Source organism: Mirounga leonina, unplaced genomic scaffold, assembly GCF_011800145.1.
Source record: "Mirounga leonina isolate KUSES-001 unplaced genomic scaffold, KU_Mleo_1.0 Mir_153, whole genome shotgun sequence".
In the NCBI taxonomy this organism is placed as follows: domain Eukaryota; kingdom Metazoa; phylum Chordata; class Mammalia; order Carnivora; family Phocidae; genus Mirounga; species Mirounga leonina.
Genome location: NW_023270387.1, coordinates 1,467,015 through 1,485,547, shown reverse-complemented (window position 1 = coordinate 1,485,547; position 18,533 = coordinate 1,467,015). Strand labels below are relative to the sequence as shown.

General features: G+C 42.6%; 1 protein-coding gene across 2 annotated transcripts in view; it reads right to left on the bottom strand.

The window, feature by feature from the left end:
* The window catches only part of DYNC2H1 (dynein cytoplasmic 2 heavy chain 1), a 284,386-nt gene that overhangs the window by 129,618 nt on the left and 136,235 nt on the right, over positions 1–18,533 (bottom strand). Inside the window, exons 70-74 of one of the 2 annotated variants that reach the window (XM_035008811.1) lie at positions 15,777–15,887; positions 8,854–8,919; positions 7,096–7,146; positions 6,287–6,364; positions 1,073–1,204 (exon numbers count right to left, since the gene is read on the bottom strand). In XM_035008811.1, the coding sequence (XP_034864702.1) occupies positions 1,073–1,204; positions 6,287–6,364; positions 7,096–7,146; positions 8,854–8,919; positions 15,777–15,887 (438 nt within the window). The remainder of the gene's footprint in view (positions 1–1,072; positions 1,205–6,286; positions 6,365–7,095; positions 7,147–8,853; positions 8,920–15,776; positions 15,888–18,533) is intronic. The other variant, XM_035008812.1, reaches the window with a different exon arrangement.

Genomic DNA, 18,533 nt, shown 5'->3' with positions numbered 1-18,533 from the left:
GTCTCACAGGCCGTCACACACCGTCTCACAGAGTGTCACACAGGCCGTCACACAGAGCGTCTCACAGGCCGCCACACAGGCCGTCTCACAGAGCGTCACACAGAGCGTCTCACAGAGCGTCTCACAGGCCGTCTCACAGGCCGTCTCACAGAGCGTCACACAGAGCGTCTCACAGGCCGCCTCACAGGCCGTCTCACAGGCCGTCTCACAGAGCGTCTCACAGGCCGCCTCACAGGCCGTCTCACAGGCCGTCTCACAGAGCGTCACACAGAGCGTCTCACAGGCCGTGACACACCGTCTCACAGAGTGTCACACAGGCCGTCACACAGAGCGTCTCACAGGCCGTCACACAGAGCGTCACACAGAGCGTCACGCAGAGCGTCTCACAGGCCGTCTCACAGAGCGTCACACAGAGCGTCTCACAGGCCGTCACACACCGTCTCACAGAGTGTCACACAGGCCATCACACAGAGCGTCTCACAGGCCGCCACACAGGCCGTCTCACAGGCCGTCTCACAGAGCGTCTCACAGAGCGTCTCACAGAGCGTCTCACAGGCCGTCACACAGGCCGTCTCACAGGCCGTCACACAGAGCGTCTCACAGAGCGTCACACAGAGCGTCACACAGAGCGTCACGCAGAGCGTCTCACAGGCCGTCTCACAGAGCGTCTCACAGGCCGTCCCACAGCGTCTCACAGGCCGTCACGCAGCTGCGCACGAGGACTTGTGTGTGTTCGTGAGGACCGCACGAAAGCCCGTGGACCTGACCACACGCGGGAGGGCAGCGCTCCCCGCGGACGGAAGCCCGCGGCCAGGCCAAGACATCCACACGGAGGGTCCGGGCCCCGCCCCAGGGTGCCCAGGGCGGGGCGCGCGCGAGCCAGGCGGCTCCGCAGGGCTCCGTGTCCGGGCCGACTCCCCGGGGGGCAGGGGCGGGGGCGGAGGGCAGGCGGAGGGTGACCCCGAGCAGCAGCTCCGCCTGGATTGCGCGGCACACGCCCAAAGCCGTCCCCACAGTAACGCGCTGAGGGGCGGACGGACGTCAGACGTTTTTAGGCACTTCGGCAACTCACCTGCTGAAAGGAGGACACTTTCTTCGCCAGAGCAGGTGGAAACTCTTGCTCACACGCTGAACTGTGGTAGTAGGTCCGCCACAGAGCCGCGTCGTCCAAGCACAGGGTCTGATAGAGACTGGGCAGCGCCACCTACAACACAGCGAGACGGGGCGTGGAGCACGACTAGCAGACGCCGCGGGCGCGCGCACGGGGTGCGCGTGCGTGGGGTGCATGCGTGGCACTGCGCGTGCGTGGGGGTGCGTGCGCGTGCACGCGTGGGGTGTGGCGTGTGCACGTGTGGGGGGTGCGTGGGCGCGCGCGGCTGCGAATCAACGGAGGCGGCTGCGGAGCGACGTCTCCCCGCCGTCCTGCCTCCCCGTGGGCCCATCTAGTCCTGCCTACGTCAGACGTGCGGTCGACCTGCCCAACCCGGAATTAGACAAAGTCAAACACTTCCAGTCGGTGTTTGGAAGTGGGCGCGCCCGCTCTGTGTGCGCACACGCTGCCCAACGGCCCGCCGCCGCCCGCGCCACGGCGGGTTCCGCAGCGCGCCCGGCCCAGTCCTTGCGGGAGCGCGCTCCGCCCCCCGCCCCCCGCGGCGTCGCCCTCGCAAGCACGTTGCTTCCTCCGCCCGCGGCCTCCGACCCTCTGCTTCCCGGGCTCCCGCCGCGCTCCCGCCGCGCTCCCGCCTCCGCCCCCGCAGCGCGCGGCAGCGCCCCCCGGGGCTCCCCCGCACAGTCCTCTCCGCGCAGCGCCCCGAGGACCCGCTCTCCCCAGCTCCGTTCTTCGTCTTGCTCAGCCTCACCGAGGTACCACCGACAACCTCGGGCGTGTTCAACAAGTGCCTCCATAAGCCTTTACACTGCGGAGGCTGCCCTAGTGAAATAAAGCCACCTTAACTCACGAGTCACCATTTTTTTGTAGCGAGAACACTCAGAATCTGCTCTCCTAGTAAACTGGAAGCGTATTAAGCAGTGTTGCCAACATAGAGCCGCCGGGTTACGCTACGTGCTCCAGAACTCGCCCCATTTCCAAACATCTGTGCCCAGCGTCCGGCTTCTCCCCTTTTCGCACCGCCCGCAGCTCCTGGCAACCTCCGTCCCCCTCGCAGCTGTTCTGAGTCCTACTTCTTGTGGATGAGTGACATCCCGCATAGACGGACAGATCCCGTTCCCTCCCTCCATCATCCACCGACGGCTGCTCTCAAGAGCGGCAGCCAACAAGCGAGTGTGCGTAGCTCCTAGACACCGCTTGCATTTCCCTGGGATGAAGGCCCGGAGTAGGAAGTAGGGCTGCCGAGGCATACGGTGCTTGTTTTTAATTTCCTGGGGACGCTCCCTAGTGTTTTTCATAATGGCCGCACCACAGGTACCCCCACCGATGCTGCACATCTTCCCTTTCCCGTGCGCCCGCCGGCACGTGTTATCTCTTGCCCCTCCAATTACCGCCCTCCCAAGACTTGTGGGCTGATGCCTCACTGGGAGTTAACTTGCATTTCCCTCATGCCTAATGACGGTGAGCCCCTTTTCTGTGTATCTGTCGGCCATTCGTACGACTTCTTCAAAAAAATGTCTGTTCAGGCCCTTTGCCCATTAAAGAACAATTTCTTTAGTGTAGTACACTTTTTTTGAGAGGCGACGTCAGTCTCCGGTGCACAACACGGTGACTCAAATCTCTGAACTATGCTGTGCTCACGCAAGTGTAGCACCACCTGCCCCCACGCAACTACCACGCAACGCCCTGACCACACCCCTTGCTGTGCCTTCCACTCCCAAGACTTACTCGCCGCACAGCCTCACCCATTTTGCCCATCCCCCCTTCCCTCCAGCAGCCTCTCCCCCAGACTTCTACCAACACCGGGCCACTGTACATCAGACATGTCAACCTGTATAGACGGAGAACTTGTATTGAAAATAATAGTGAATTCGGGGCGCCCGGGTGGCTCAGTGGGTTAAGCGACTGCCTTCGGCTCAGGTCATGATCCTGCAGTCCTGGGATCGAGTCCCGCATCGGGCTCCCTGCTCGGCGGGGGGTCTGCTTCTCCCTCTGACCCTCCCCCCTCTCATGTGCTCTCTCTCTCTCTCCCTCTCTCAAATGAATAAATAAATCTTAAAAAAAAATAAATAATAAAAAATAAAGAAAATAATGGTGAATTCGGAAGACCTGTATCTGGAGTACTAGAATGTCACATAATATAAACCCAAGTCAAATACTTAAGGATGCTTCATCCAAGTAGCTATATTCATTTCTAAATAACCCATTATATTGCCCAAATTTCATTATGTAACTTAACTAAAATGAAACATACAGCAGAAAATTAAGTACATTTCACGTTATTTTTCATAAGTGATCTAAGCCTATTAGGATAACCCTTGATGGTAGTCTATTAAATTTAGTGGCAATTAGTGCATAAGGGCCTACTGCTACCGATTTATGCTACACATTGTATAACCAAGATGCTTTTGGCTAGAAATCTGAGGCAGTGAGGCGGCGTGCTGGTTTCACGTTGGACTCTGCGCAAATCCCCAGGGCTATACTCAGCGTGGCGCCAGCCGTATCACCCTCGAGTACCTGCTAGATTCTCTACAGGCAGGTGTGCTCAGCACAGTCTCTTCCTATCGGAAAACATCGACTTGTCACTCCACGGGCACTGTGCTGACTAGTCGTAGGCACTAAGTATATGACTAATGAGAAAAACGACGGACTGGTAACAGAGCAGAATCGACCGACTTGATTCAGCAGGTACTCGTGAACAGCCGGCAGTCCAGAGTGGTGAACAGCTCCGACTCGACCACAAAGAGCCCCATTTCAAATCCCGACTCTACTTTCCAAGTGACCACGTCGCTCTGTGCCTGGTTTCCTCACCTGTCAGGTACCTCATCGGGCTGTAACAGTCGGTGAGGTGATCTCCTTTCAAATTCTGCATAATGCCGCGCACCCAGTAAGTCACCAGTAAGTGACCAGGAACCGCGAGCTGCCCCTGCGGCCTTTACTACGTGCCATGCGGCAGCAGCTGCACCGGGCAGGGGAGGGATGACGGGGAACAGACAGACGGACACATTCTGACAGAAGTCTGTCTGTCTTGTCTTTGGCTCCCCACAGAAGCACCCAGGAGGCCTGAGTCCAGAACGCAGACAGAACTGTTGGCAGCTGAACTTTGGAACCGCGCTTCTGCCCCGCGGCCCGCGCCCCGCAGCCTGCCCTCGGCACCCACCTCACACTTGGGGATGGGGAGTCGGGGGAGACAGAGAGAAGGAAAACACTGTAGTTGGAAAATCGAGATACTGAGGGCTTGGACTTTGGTGTCAGAAGGCCTGAACCGAAATCACAGCTCCCAAACCTCCCACCTGTTTGATCCTGGCTCAATTATTTAGCCTCGCTCCACCTCCTGTTCCTCTTTTCTAAAACAGGCATAATTACGGCCTCATCAGGTTATTGTGATGATAAAGTAAGATAATACATGTGAAGTATTTAGGATGATTGCTTGGCACATAATAGGTCTTCAAAAACTGTGTTAAATTAAGAAGAAACCTTAGGCTCATTCATTTAACTCACTACTACTGACTTTCATTTCTCATCTGTAAAAAGAGAATTTAATAATACCTGTCTCTTAGGGTTGGTATAACTAAATAAGATAATTCACATAGAATCACTAAATTTTATGCCTGAAACTAATATTGCACTATATGTTAACTAACTGTAATTTAAATAAAAAAAAATGAGATAATCCACTTAAAAATGTTTTATAAACTGATAATAAAACATCAATGTGTATTATAAGCCTTCTTTGAATAGGAAAGCTGTCTTCCCTAAATATTTTGCATTTCTTTACTTAAATAGAAATGAGTATGTGGAAAAAAAAAATCATTACAATTTTTAGGTTACAAACGTAAGATTTTTCCCCAAGTGTGACTGGAGATCAGCTGTTCAAACAATAATTATTACTTTTCCCATTAGGAGTTTATGAGCCAGGTCTTATAACTGTGTCAAAAGTGTTTCACTAGGTGACAAACTCCTAGAAAGAAGGAACAAAGACTTTTATACATCTGTGCTCTCCACTGTCAACCAGCATATTATAAATACTTAATAAATACCTTAACTCAATAGAATATATGAACAATGCAAAACTTACATCACCTATTTTGTCATTAGCTTGTCCACTCATAATCTTAATTTGTGCAACCAAAAAAAGTACCTAACAGAAAACTAACTATGCATCTGGAGTACAGGGGGCACTTACTGAATAATCAAAGGAATGTACAAGTCAGGTTTTGCACTGGGTGTCAGGACATCAAGTTTGACAAGGCACGGATCCTCATCTCAGTGCACTTACAACCTGGGAGAAGAGGCAGACACACTGCATCATTCTGACTCAGTATGACAGGTACTATGATGTAGGAATGTTCAAGATGTATGCCAACAGAAGAGACAGAATTAAGAAGGTAGGTCTTCAAATGTGAAATCGATGTTTGACAGGTAAACACAGCCCCAGGGCATTCCAGGTAGAGGGAGTAGCAATGCGAACTGTAAGTGCAAGAAACAGTGAGGGGTGGACTGGAGATAAAATGGAAGAGGTGGGCAAGGAGCAGGTCATGGGCCATCTTATCTTTCATGCAAATGTCAAGGGACTTTATCCTGTGAGTGACAGAAGCCATCAGAAGGTTTTAAGAGTGCAAACTGAATTATAAGTCAACTTTAAAACATAGAGGACACAGGGAAACAGAGAGGCCTGAGGTCAGGAGCAGAGGCTCTGCAGCAAAGCCCAGGTGAATGATGAGAGTCAAAACTCGGGGAGGGATCGCAAGGATGGAGAGGGGCTGCGGGTGAGGGATATTTCAAAGATGAATAAAAGCAAGAGAAACAGTTTGAATTTGAAACTCCTAGCATCATACTGCATCTCATTACCAATCCTGAATTATTCTATAAAGAAGGCCTCCACGTTCCATATTAGATCTTTTGTTTACTTATCCTTCTCTTCCCTGTGGGTGTGCAGCACAGAATCTTGTGCAATGGAGACCAAATATGTATGTGTTGAATGAAAGATTTAACTAAGGATTAAAGGACTAATCAGAATAGAATAATTCTCTGATATCCTTTTACCCAGGGATTTGATGGCATATACACAGAAATATCAACACTGAGTATTAATAGGGAGCACGTAAAAAAAATAAACAGATAACTCAAATAGAGAAGAAGTTTAAGTACTCCCCACGGTAGAAAAGTCCTGAATACCTTCAGTGTCGCCACCGCCCAGCTTCGTTCCTGGTCTATCCAAGACGGGAGCTGATCCCGGATCCTCTGCTGAGAGTCCTTTATAAGAGCAATTATTCTCTTTGGTATATTTGGTAAAATTCAAACGTAGAAAAATCAACAAGTGACTGCTAGCTAATTTTACGAACACTGATTTGAAAACTCATTCTATGTATTATTACTTAATTTATTTTACTATTGTAAAATTCTATATAACAAGATATAGACAACCATTTACACAAATGTTGCATTCGTTTTCATTGTGCATAATCTTTTATGAAACTTCAGAAAAATGTAATAAAATAATAAAAAATTGCCATAAATTTTACATTATTTTTAATAATATCTTGCATTTCAGACATAATCTAGATTTTGCATTACAGTTTGGGTATGCTGCTTTGAAGAAAAAATATTATTCATTACATGTGCAAATAGAAAATTAGTAAAGAAAAAGATAAATTTGAATGAAGTTACCAAAAATTTTTTTTTAAATTTTAAACTTCAGTTTTGGGGAATTTTCCTAGTCATAACACAAAATTTTATTTTTCCAGGATTATAAAGTGTATTACTTTCTTAGTATCTAATTAGTATTATTCTCATAAGAATATATGTCTCTAAGGACAAAAAATATTTAGGTCCATTTTATAGTAATAGAGGCAAGGACCTATTCCTCTAGTTAAAGTATAATTTCAACAGTACTTTAAAATTCCTCTGAAGCAAACAGCATCTCATGAAGTCAAAGCCAGAACTATTTTCCCTAAGAGTGAAAGAATTTTATTATTTTTACTTACAGATCTCCGCAACATGTCTCCAACAACCACACCTGTAAACGTATCCCATTCCTGTTGAATAAAAATATGAGTAAAACAAAAAATATAAAAATACTAACCAGTTAACAGAATTTTCTCAATTTCCCTAAAAGATAGCTTACAGTGCAGCTTTCTAAGGACATGGAAAAAAAACTCATGTCACATCTTCCCACTTCTGGTACAACATTAACATCAAGAATGAGTTCATGTACAACATAACACATTCCTATGCAAAGTACGAGAAATCATTTTACTAAAGCAAAAGATGTAACTACAATTTCTCTCCCTATAATGTTTCAACATCGAAAAATTTACATGTCATGTTCAGTCAGCATTTGTCTTAATTTGCCCCATTACATGCCATTTTTCACTAATAAATAAGCAATAAAGTGCACCAAAAATTTAAAAATTGTGTATGCTGGGAAAAAACAGAAAAAAGTACTTCCATTAACTTATCTTTTCCAACAGATTAGAAGACTGCCATTATTCTTTTTTTAAATTAATCCACGGAATCCTGACTGACCCAGGGTTACAGAATCTAGTGCTCCGAGAAAATCTGTCTTTACCCTGAACTCACCCAAGAAAATAATGGGCACTATCATATTCTTTGTTACATATTGTTCAGCAAATAAAGAAAAAACATACAAAATTTGAGAGCAATATAGAAAAAAACAAAATTACTTCCTGCTTCCACCCAGCATGACCACTTACTGAAACTATACAGTCACAAGAGACTAGAAATGATTACTATTACTAGGTGGGAGTCAGAGAAAAATGTTCTCCTTTCCCAATAATTACATATACTCCAACAGGGAACACTAGGGGATATTAAATCTTACACGGTGTGGAACGTACTGATCATGGAGAAAAACATGATACAGGAGGGGGGAAAGGCATCAAAGCTAATGGTGGAAATAAAAGGAGTCAAATTAACAAATTTAGGAGAAACAATACAAGTCAGCCAGCGCGTGGAATTAGAAACAAAGAGAGAAAATAGGCATGTGGAAAGGTCTGCGTTCTTTTAAGTATACAAAGAAGGAGAACCCAGGACACGAAATTTGACCACGTAGAGGTGAAGGTCAAAGCTCACTGTCCATATACTATTCCCTCCCACCCTGCTACTCTACTCACTTGATGATAATGGCATCAAAACCAGAAAATCACTTACAAATAATTTGTTTTTAAATGTTAGAATCACACCAGAGATGGATTAGTTAGCTCTAACTTGAAGGAGGTTCTTTTCAAGTTGGAGAGAGGATGATCGGGCAGACCAGAAATAAAGTTACAGACAAAGAAGATAAATTATACATAAAAAAGACTAACATAAGGCTTCGGGCCCCAGGAAGCCTCTGAGAACTGCCCACCCTCTTGCTTCACATGCTGACTCGGAGCAAGTCAGTGAAGGGAATAAACGAGGCCGCTATACACCCATGTTGCTCCACTTTGTACGTGTGTTAGCTCCACTGCCCGTACGAGCAAGACAAGCAGGGCACGGGGGTCTAGAAAGGTCCAGAAGCACTGTGGTAAGCCACGCTGCCTCACCATACCTCTGAATAAATACTTGGCTCACCCAGAGGGGAGAAGCAGAAATCAGCATCTTACACTAAATTCTGACTTAGTAAAAAATTAACAGGTTGATAGATAATTTCCAGTCTAAAGTTATTTCTAATCCAACCATAAATCTGCCCATTACCAAACTTCTATGTAACTCTAACATTTTCCTCCTTTATTCCCACTTACATTTTCTTGAAAAAGTTCAGGATGCATGCCTCGAACAAAATGCAAAGCGAACATCAACTGATCAGCCTAAAAAGAATAACAAATGTTATCTTGCTATTTCTAAATTTGTGTTTTTGGAAAAGCATAGTCCTGAAATTTCAGTTCACAAAATCTGTGTTCTATCTTTAAATTATCTACTTTTAGCAATATAAGAAATGACTATTCAGGTGGCACCTAAACAGAACACTTCTTCTGAGTGGCAGGCGGGAAGGATAGAGAAAGTACCCAAAGTTTTAGAGAAAATGCTAAAGATTAGTCATCGTATACAACCCATTAAAAAAATGTGTTTATTTAACTAGCTGAAATCCAATTTTGAGGTCTGAATCAGTCATTACCAAGAAGATCAACCTCCTGCATTAGTTTTCTTCAATTTGTCACTGTGTATGCTTACATGATCCAGAACATTCTATATGTCCCTAAATCAAGACATTTCATTTCTAGAAAGTTATGCAAAGGGATGAGGAATGTATTCATAGATAAGAAATGAGGATATTTAATGCAAGATTTTTTATTATGGAGGAAAAACTGAAACAACCTAAATGTTCAAAAGTTTATCATAAATGATATTCAAATGAAAATATAGAGCATAGCCCATACAATGGAAGGAGAGGCAATATGTTTACATAAACATATACGGATATATATCTGCAGAAAAAAATTGGAAAATTGGTATCAATTTTTATCAGTGATTTATTTTTACAACTATGGGTTATTTTTGGTTTCTTCCTTTTTACTTAAGTGTATTTTGTCAATTTTCTAAAATAAGCTTATCTCATTTCTGTTACAAAATACAGTAGATGCTTATTAACAACACCAACAAGCCTATCTACTCAAGCACCATCTTTTCCCACCAGTTTATAATTTAAGCATTTTATATAGCTTCTCCCATACTATAAATAACACTTTATATCTAATACATGCTTATGATTATAAATCTACACATAGACTAACTGTAAGGGCTGTGAAGATTACCAGCAGGTAACCTCCTTGCCTGCAAGAAAATCACCCCTCTGTCAGAAAGATTCAGTGTCTTAAGTAATACAATACAGAAGAATAACTGACTTCATGAAAGTGTATGTTGTGTATGTATACACAGCAAGTACTCAGCAAATGCCTATTAAGTGAGTAAATAAAAACCATGTGTTTACAACCATAACATAGTCAAGGACTTAAAAAAAAATTCTCAAAATAGAAAAATTTTAAGCAGATGGCCATCACTCAGTGTGGAAAGAAAGGTACAACCAACCACCATGTATAGGAAATAAGTCCCATGTGACTTGAAACTATAAAAATCAAGACATGCCATCTGGGGGCTGTGCAGCATTCTTAGGTGTCACAAAGTACAAATTCAGGTTTGGGGTTGAACAGTGACTGGCTGGGTAAGCCTCTAAGATGTTTATTTTACACATTAATGGATATTTAAAATGCATCCCTCCTCTAAGGGAAAGAAAGAAGGATTAAGGTATACACACAAAGTCACACGCAGTATTACTACATTTACCTTAGCCATTTCTTCCTTTGACCTGAGGGAAAATAACGCAGTCTCCAGGGTTAATGAAGAAAAGGCCAGGCCCTGCCACTAGGATTCTCAGATTAGCCGCTGTGGTCAGTGAGCTAACTTCATTATCACTGAGGCAAAGCTCCAAAACGTCGGCAGAAAGTAAGCCACATAATATACAGTCAAAAAGTGGATAATGGTGGCCCCCCCTTCTCTCTGCGCTCGGTCCCAGAACACATCGTGGCCTTAGGGATCAGCATATAATCACACGGAGCCAACTCTATGATATCCTCCACAGATAATGGCCTACATACCCCATGACCTAAACCAGGCTCCCTGGGATCTCTGTCAATGGCTTTCCCAACCAAAGATGGCCAAAGAAGCTGTTGCTGGCAGCCGTCTTTAGCCATAAGTATTTAAGAATGACAGTATAATAAAGAACAATTATGACTCAGAAATACTCCTAAAAATACAATTTACTGAGAGACAAGAGAACACATAATTTCCAAATAAACTGGAGCCAAGTTAAGGATGAATAAACCAAGCTTACAGATTTTCTGCATACTTACTTCAAACAATAACAACAATAAAAAACCTGTCAATATCCAGTTGAGAAAATTTAGGTGTTTCAGTTCAATGTCAATTTATCTCATTACACTTGGGTTCTGTTACAAAATTCTTTACTATCAAGGGGATATATAATAAGCAGAATCTCAACTGATCATCGACAAAATGAGCTGAATGAAGGAAAATCCTAAGAGACGCCTGCACAGTATAAATCAGTAGCATCGATTCATATGAGATACGGGAATCCTAGAGTCCACTTCTTGGCTGGGATACAGTTCACATTTCCAGATGTGACGATTTTGTTTCCCCCACACCCTAGAGTCTCCGGCATCAAGCAGAGTGGGTTTAAATTCCAGTTCCAACATCCTCTACATCTGAAAAACCTACAGAAAGGTGCTAGCTCCAGATCTTCATTTCCTCCTTTCTAGAATGGTATTGTTGTAGGAATTAAATAACAATGTATGTAAAATACTTGTACAGTGCCTGGAACATTGTAATGTGACAGATAATAACTACCCACTTTATAGTAACCTGATGTACTACATAATACTGTATTGAAGAGGAAATTTATCTTAAAAAATTCTATAAACCTCATGATTCTCAGAGATTAAGAAGCAGTAGAAAGAATAATAAATCTATTTCTTTTATTGGTACTCTACACTATTCATTGTTTTCAAACACATTCAAGGAAAAGTATAAAACAGATGTTACCACATGAAGCCTTGCTCTAATCTAAAGAATACCGAGATAGCATAGAACTTGAGTACTCACATTTGTCCTTGAAGTCCCACATTTTAATGAACAATTCTACACAATCCAACTCTACTTATAGAAAATCTAAAGGGTTAGATGCTAGGTTTCAAAATTTTCTAAGCAGAAGAGATGATCTAAATTATCAGGATTCATTTTAATAGCAACAAGTTATAAAATTTATAAACGTCAGAGAAATTCCACTTCTCTGTTAAAACAAAACACATTTTGACAGAAAAAAATACCAGAATCCAAATTAAATGACTGTCAGATAAACACAATCATGAGACGCTATCATTTTATTTTTAAAATGTATGATTGATTCATCCGTATTTTACTCAACCAGCAAATTCATTCGAAGAGGGAGGTGAGGTGAGCGACCCATCCCCCCACCAGGCAGTCCTCCTGCCCCAGAGCCGAGCTCTCTCGGGGAATCCTCCCACAAGGAAGGGCAAACACAAGAGTAGATGCTCTCCAAACACTCTTTCCAACCCTCTTCTGTACTCTCATCCAATACATGTGGAAATTGTTTAAGCTTCCAACAGCAACTTCCACTATTTTGTATCTGTTCCAAATGATACACTGGGATGAAGAATGATACAGAGAAGCACTAATTTGTACACAGTTCCATCATAATCCTAAATTTTGGGGAACTAAATATGCTACTTATCCTATAACTGTCCAAAATACTTAGTTTACTGAAATAAACACTTTTGATTTCTTGGAAAGAAAGAAAGAACGGCAGACCCAATAACCTCAGTGAAACTGCTCACCAGCTTTCTCCATTGGGTTTATAAAGTTTATTAAAAGTCTAAATTTTCTGCTACAAAACAAGTCAATCATTCTTCGTTGCAGGTCAAGCTGCCTTCCCTTGGGTGTGAGGTGAATACTAATCGCAGCCTCTCTCGCTGTCACCAACACGACAGCAACATCAGCAAGACTGGCAGGCACTTTAATGTGAAGCTGGTTGCTGAAGCTCTAAACACCTCTCACTAAAATATAAATCAGTTCCATCCCAAGTCAGATATAATGCTAAATCTTGAGAAATGTACCTCATTGCTTCACAATTAATGTGCTTTCTGAATTATTATTCAACACTGAAATTCCGTGGAATGTTGAATTCACAATGAACAAATTTAATACTACTGATAGAGAAATATGAATATGAGAAACCACATATTCCATCACCGATTAAAATATGTCTTAAGAATTATACATGATAGCTTTTTAAAAGTAAGTGTAATTGTTCACAACAGGAAAGTATTTCTCAAGACGGGCAATAAAAAATTCCACTTGGGCACTACACTGTCAGGATGTTCAACCTTCCAAGCTCTCCCCTCGTGCAATCAAACGCTGGCTGGAGCCTCACTTCAATGTATTTTTACAAGAAGTGACCCTCACTAAACTGCACTGATACATTAAATCGTCTTGATGCTGAACATATAGCTTTCCCTAATTACATTACAAAATGTACGACATAAGGATTTAAATCTCACCAGTAAATATACTGTATTGCTAAAAATAAAGTAAGAATATATAAGTAGAGGCACAGATATATGGGTCAAAAACAAGAAATTCCTAATAAACTACTAACCTTTGGAACGAATATGAAAGTTTATATTATCTTTCCACTTAAGCATTTTTCAAGAATAATACTTATTTATAACACATCTACCTTCATAAGGGTTTTGGTGGCACCTTAAAATAAGTGCAGGTCTGTGATATTTTCACAAATCACAGCCTATTTTAGTGCACAGGACTTGAAAGGAAAGTAAAAAAGCATTAAATATATTATTAGGAGAGTGATCGAAATGAAACCTTGCAGCTCTAACATATTCACTAGAAAAACAAGAAAGATTAAAGCTACATTCAAAAACTAATTATAAAAATTCATAACATAGCAATCAAAAAATAAATCCAATAAAGCAATTAAAAATAAAAAATATAAAAACAATTACAATAAAGTAGACTTGTTCTGTAATGTAAAGCGTATTCTTTAAAATATCAAGGAAATCAACAAACATAGCAAATAAGGGAGGAAGGTAAAAATAAAGTTTTAATAAAAATGCAGAGGAGATAAAAAAATATTTGTAAACCATAACTTGATTAAAAATAGAAAGACTAATAATATATCCAGGGTTGACAAGGATACAAGGAAGGAGATACCTTAATTACTCTGTGGGTAAAATTATTAACTGATAAAAAACTTCTAGAAGGCAATTTGAGAATATTCAACAAAATTTGAAAGGTATCTTTTCTTGGACCAGCAATTATACTTCCATGAAGAAATCTAATGAATAGAAATACCTACATGTGTACATAAAGATAGATTTACAGAATTTCACTGTGTTCACTCATAATAGCAAAAAATACATATAAATAATATCCACCAACAGAGTAGTAGATAAAACAACATATGACCATATTACGGAATACCACACAATCACTAAAAATAATGAGGTTAAACATAGTTCTACTTTTGGAAAGATCTTCAGGACCTGTCACAACAAAAGAAATGCAAGAGAACAAAATACATAATAAGGAAAAGAAAAAACATTATGTATTTGCACACATGCACATGAAGAGAAAGGAAATAGACAATAAAGAGCCAACTGAGCCTTGGACTGGTTTACTCTAATGGAGTGAAGCAGCGCAACGGGGAGAAATGACGAAAGGTTCTTCTGTATAGTTTTTCTATATATGTATATAGTCCCATAAAGTTTTTCTTTTAAAGATTTTATTTATTTATTTGACAGAGAGATAGAGAGCACAAGCAGGCAAAGCAGCAGGCAGAGGGAGAGGGAGAAGCAGACTCCCCTCTGAGCAGGGAGCCCGATGTGGGGCTCGATCCCAGAACCCTGAGATCACAGCCGCTTAACCAACTGAGCCACCCAGGCGCCACTATATATAGTCCGATAAAGTTTGAAAGTCTTTCAGAAAATATTTTTAAGTTGTGTCTGTGTAATAAAAATGTTTAAGTACTATGTGCAATAATACATCATACAAATGTTAGAGATGCCATCCTCATATCTATCTAAGGTCATAACGTTTTAGGGACAAAATGGGTTTTGAGATCATCTGCTTATAATTCCAGACATATATGTAAGTTAAAACTGGGGGCCAAATAGGTGATTTTTAGAGGGAAAGACCTCCAAAATACACAGATATACTGTCTATAGACCTATAAAGGTATCGCTAGAGTTCTCATTAAAGAAACATTCTGCAGAAATACCCAACTATAGGTCTGTGAGCTTCCAGTAATACCCCTTGTCTCAAGTAAAGATCGTCAACATTTTGACTCTACTCATAAGTTACTGTCCCTTTCTAAAGAATGTATTAACTCTATCTTTTCCAAAATTTTCTAAGAACTCTACATAACTGTACCATAATAACTCTATTTCTCTCATGCAGTTAATTGCCTTTACAAAGCTCTTCCTCAACCTATCCCCAAAGATTGGTAATTAAAAAAAAAAAAAAATCCTAAGACAAAATCCTCTGTTTCTACAATATTCAAAAATTTCTAAAATACATTTCATTTTATATTCCTCAGAGGCCCTTGTAATATGAAGACATCTGTGACAAATTTCATAACTCAGGCATTAGTTTACTGCCTAATGCCGGGAATGGAACCAGTTTCATCCCCTACCCAGGGGACACTGGCAATGTCAAGAGATAGTTTTTATTTTAACAAGTGTGTAGAGGAAGTGCTCCCAAACAGACCCCACAACAAATACTCATGTGGTGCAAACTGAGAACAGTGCTGAGGCAGGGACACCGAGTGCAGCTAGAAAATGACCCGTTCTCCTGGGATACTGGGCGTCCAGAGCCACGGCGGCTGACCTACGGCATGTCTGCCCTCCCTTCCTCACGCGTCATTCTCCTCCATCCCAACCATATCCCGCAAGGCCGTGAGACCTTCCACTTAGCAATGAACATCATTCTGGGAAAGTATCAGAAGTGCCAATTTCAACATCTTTCCAGTAGATAAAGGTTATACAACTTAACTGTAACACTGTATTAAATCAAAGTACAAGTAGTATTTTACACATGAAAAAACAGTATTTCTTACCTTAAATAGACAACGGCATATATATTCATAGACCATATGTTTTAATGAGCTGATAAGAGACTGGATTCTCTGTTCTGTATTTTCAGAATCCTGTAGATTACAATTTGAAAACTGAAAAACCATTAGGAAATTTATAAACATTTAAATGATACCCACAGCGTAATCACACTTATATACTGTTCCTCCAGACTCAAAGCTGATTCCGGAACAACTATCTTTGTCAACTCAAGGGACCAAACGAACAAGGACATTAAATCTGTACACTAATATGATAAAAATACTTGATGTATTTTTCTTTAATGCACAGAGTTGAGGCTTTCAATGAATGAAAATTACAGTCAACTTCCAATAATACAACATGAACTGAATTTGATGATACCACTTTGATACCTAATGGCATTAAGAATACTCTATGAGTATGGGTTAAACCCATTTCATTCCTTGTATTACAATGATCAATCCAGCCTGAAAACAGGGTGACCAGAACCACACCCAATATAGAATTTTCTCATCCTCAATATAAGAACCTAAACAACCTTAAACCATGCCTTCCATGTTAACTAAGGATGAACAATAAATTTGATGCTGATGCTGTTTAAGAAATCATAGCACCTTTAGTTTTTCATGTTTTGTATTTCTGTATCATACAGGACTGCCATGATTTGGAAAATATCACTAATGGCTACTTCCTCTGCTTACTGAAGAAGAGCTCGGTGTAGAAACGGGCAGAGGAGATTGTCAAGGCTGGTCTGTTCCCTAAGTGTGATAGGTTTACCTCTCACCTCAGGGAGCACTTGGGAGGATACCGGCCTTGAAAAGTTCAATCCTGGTGTACTATTTAGGCTAAATTTTGTTTCCTTATGATTAAAACTGACAATAAAAACCTCACAAGACAATTGTTAACAGTTCAGAGAAAAGCATCCAGGATAGGCAGGGCAATGTGGGACCAGCACAAAACCTCATGGGGTGGCGCTCAGATGTAGCAGACCTCGGTCTGGCCCTGGAAGTACCTGTCCTACCTGACAGCTCACATGCAAAACACCCTCTCCCTTTCACTACTCCTTCACGAAGACCATATGTGACACGGAACCCTGGATCCACCCAAAGACACTCTATCGTGCACTGCTGCAAGATCTAATGGATCTCCAGCACACTGCAGAGCAAGTTTTGTACTCTACATATTTGAAATTATATTGCTTTTAAAAATGAATTCAAGCACACGCACACACACAAACATGCACATGCGCACACACACATACGCACACACACATACACATGTGCATACATGTGAACACGCAAACATGCACATACACGTGCACGCGCGCACATGCACACGCAGGCACACGCACATACACATGCACAAACATGCATGTGTACACGCACATACACACGCACACAAACATGCAAACACAAACATACAAACATGCACATGCACACGCACAAACGCGCATACACATGCACACAAACATGCACATGCAAACACAAACTCGCACAAACATACACAAACACACAAACATGCACACGCACAAACATACACGCACGCACACACACAAAGGTCAATGTTATTCAGTAGCCGCACTACCGAAGACCGGCAGCTCCTGAGGAGATGCTGAGATACACGCTTTTGTAAAGAGCACAGAATAACCACTGTTCTCACTGGGTTCAGGCAGAACTGCTAACCTGTTCATCGGTTCTCACACTCCTTCAGAGTCACTGACTTTTCACAGAAGTATTTTTTGACGGAAGGACAAGAAAGAATTTAAAATGAACTTATAATTGTGTACTTTATGAGAAATTTATGAGAAATTTTTCCTGCAAAAACTATCGAAATCTATATATAATCCCTTGTTGGCGGAGCTACAGATGGACGAGGTGCCCTCGCCACCTCAGTTCCATACGCCAACAGCACGTGTCCAAAGGTAATGAGACGACATTTGTCTGCAAGCTTATACACGGGCACTTTGGCCCAGTCATCCAAGTCTGGGGATTTAACTGAGAAGAAAACTAGAGGAGCAACCCACTGAAAAAAGGAGAAACCATCAATAATGTCTGCCGCTGTCTTAATACATAAGCGCGCTCTGTGACACCCTTCTGTCAGGAGGTGAGGCCTCCTCCCCCACCCTCTCGACTGCTTCCGCCAAACAACAGACAGCACGGATGACACCGACCCCAGGATGACTTATCACAGCTTCCGCCTCACGGACTGGGATACACGTGTGGCCCCCAAGATGTCCTATCAGAAATCCGCTACTCTGGGGCACCTGGGTGGCTCAGTCGTTAAGCGTCTGCCTTCGGCTCAGGTCATGATCCCGGGGTCCTGGGATCGAGTCCCGCATCGGGCTCCCTGCTCCGCGGGAAGCCTGCTTCTCCCTCTCCCACTCCCCCTGCTTGTGTTCCTGCTCTCACTGTCTCTGTCTCTGTCAAATAAATAAAATCTTCAAAAAAAAAAAAAAAGAGAGAAATCCGCTACTCTGTGCGCCAGGAAGCCCAGCACGGGGTCCTCCTCACCCAGCCCTCAGGCCCCAGGCCCCAGCCACCGCCCCCCTCCCCTCATGTCCCGACTGAGGTCCCAACACTGTGAAAGAGAGGTAAGCCATCTCTGCTCGGCCCTGACCCAAGTCCCACAGAACCCACGAGCCGAAGAAAAACACTGTCTGATCTGCCAAGTTAGGGTTACAGTGACATTCAGCACAGATAATCAGGAAAACGTCCACACAGCACGTGCTTACAGGGCTCGCACTGTCCAGCGTCTCAATC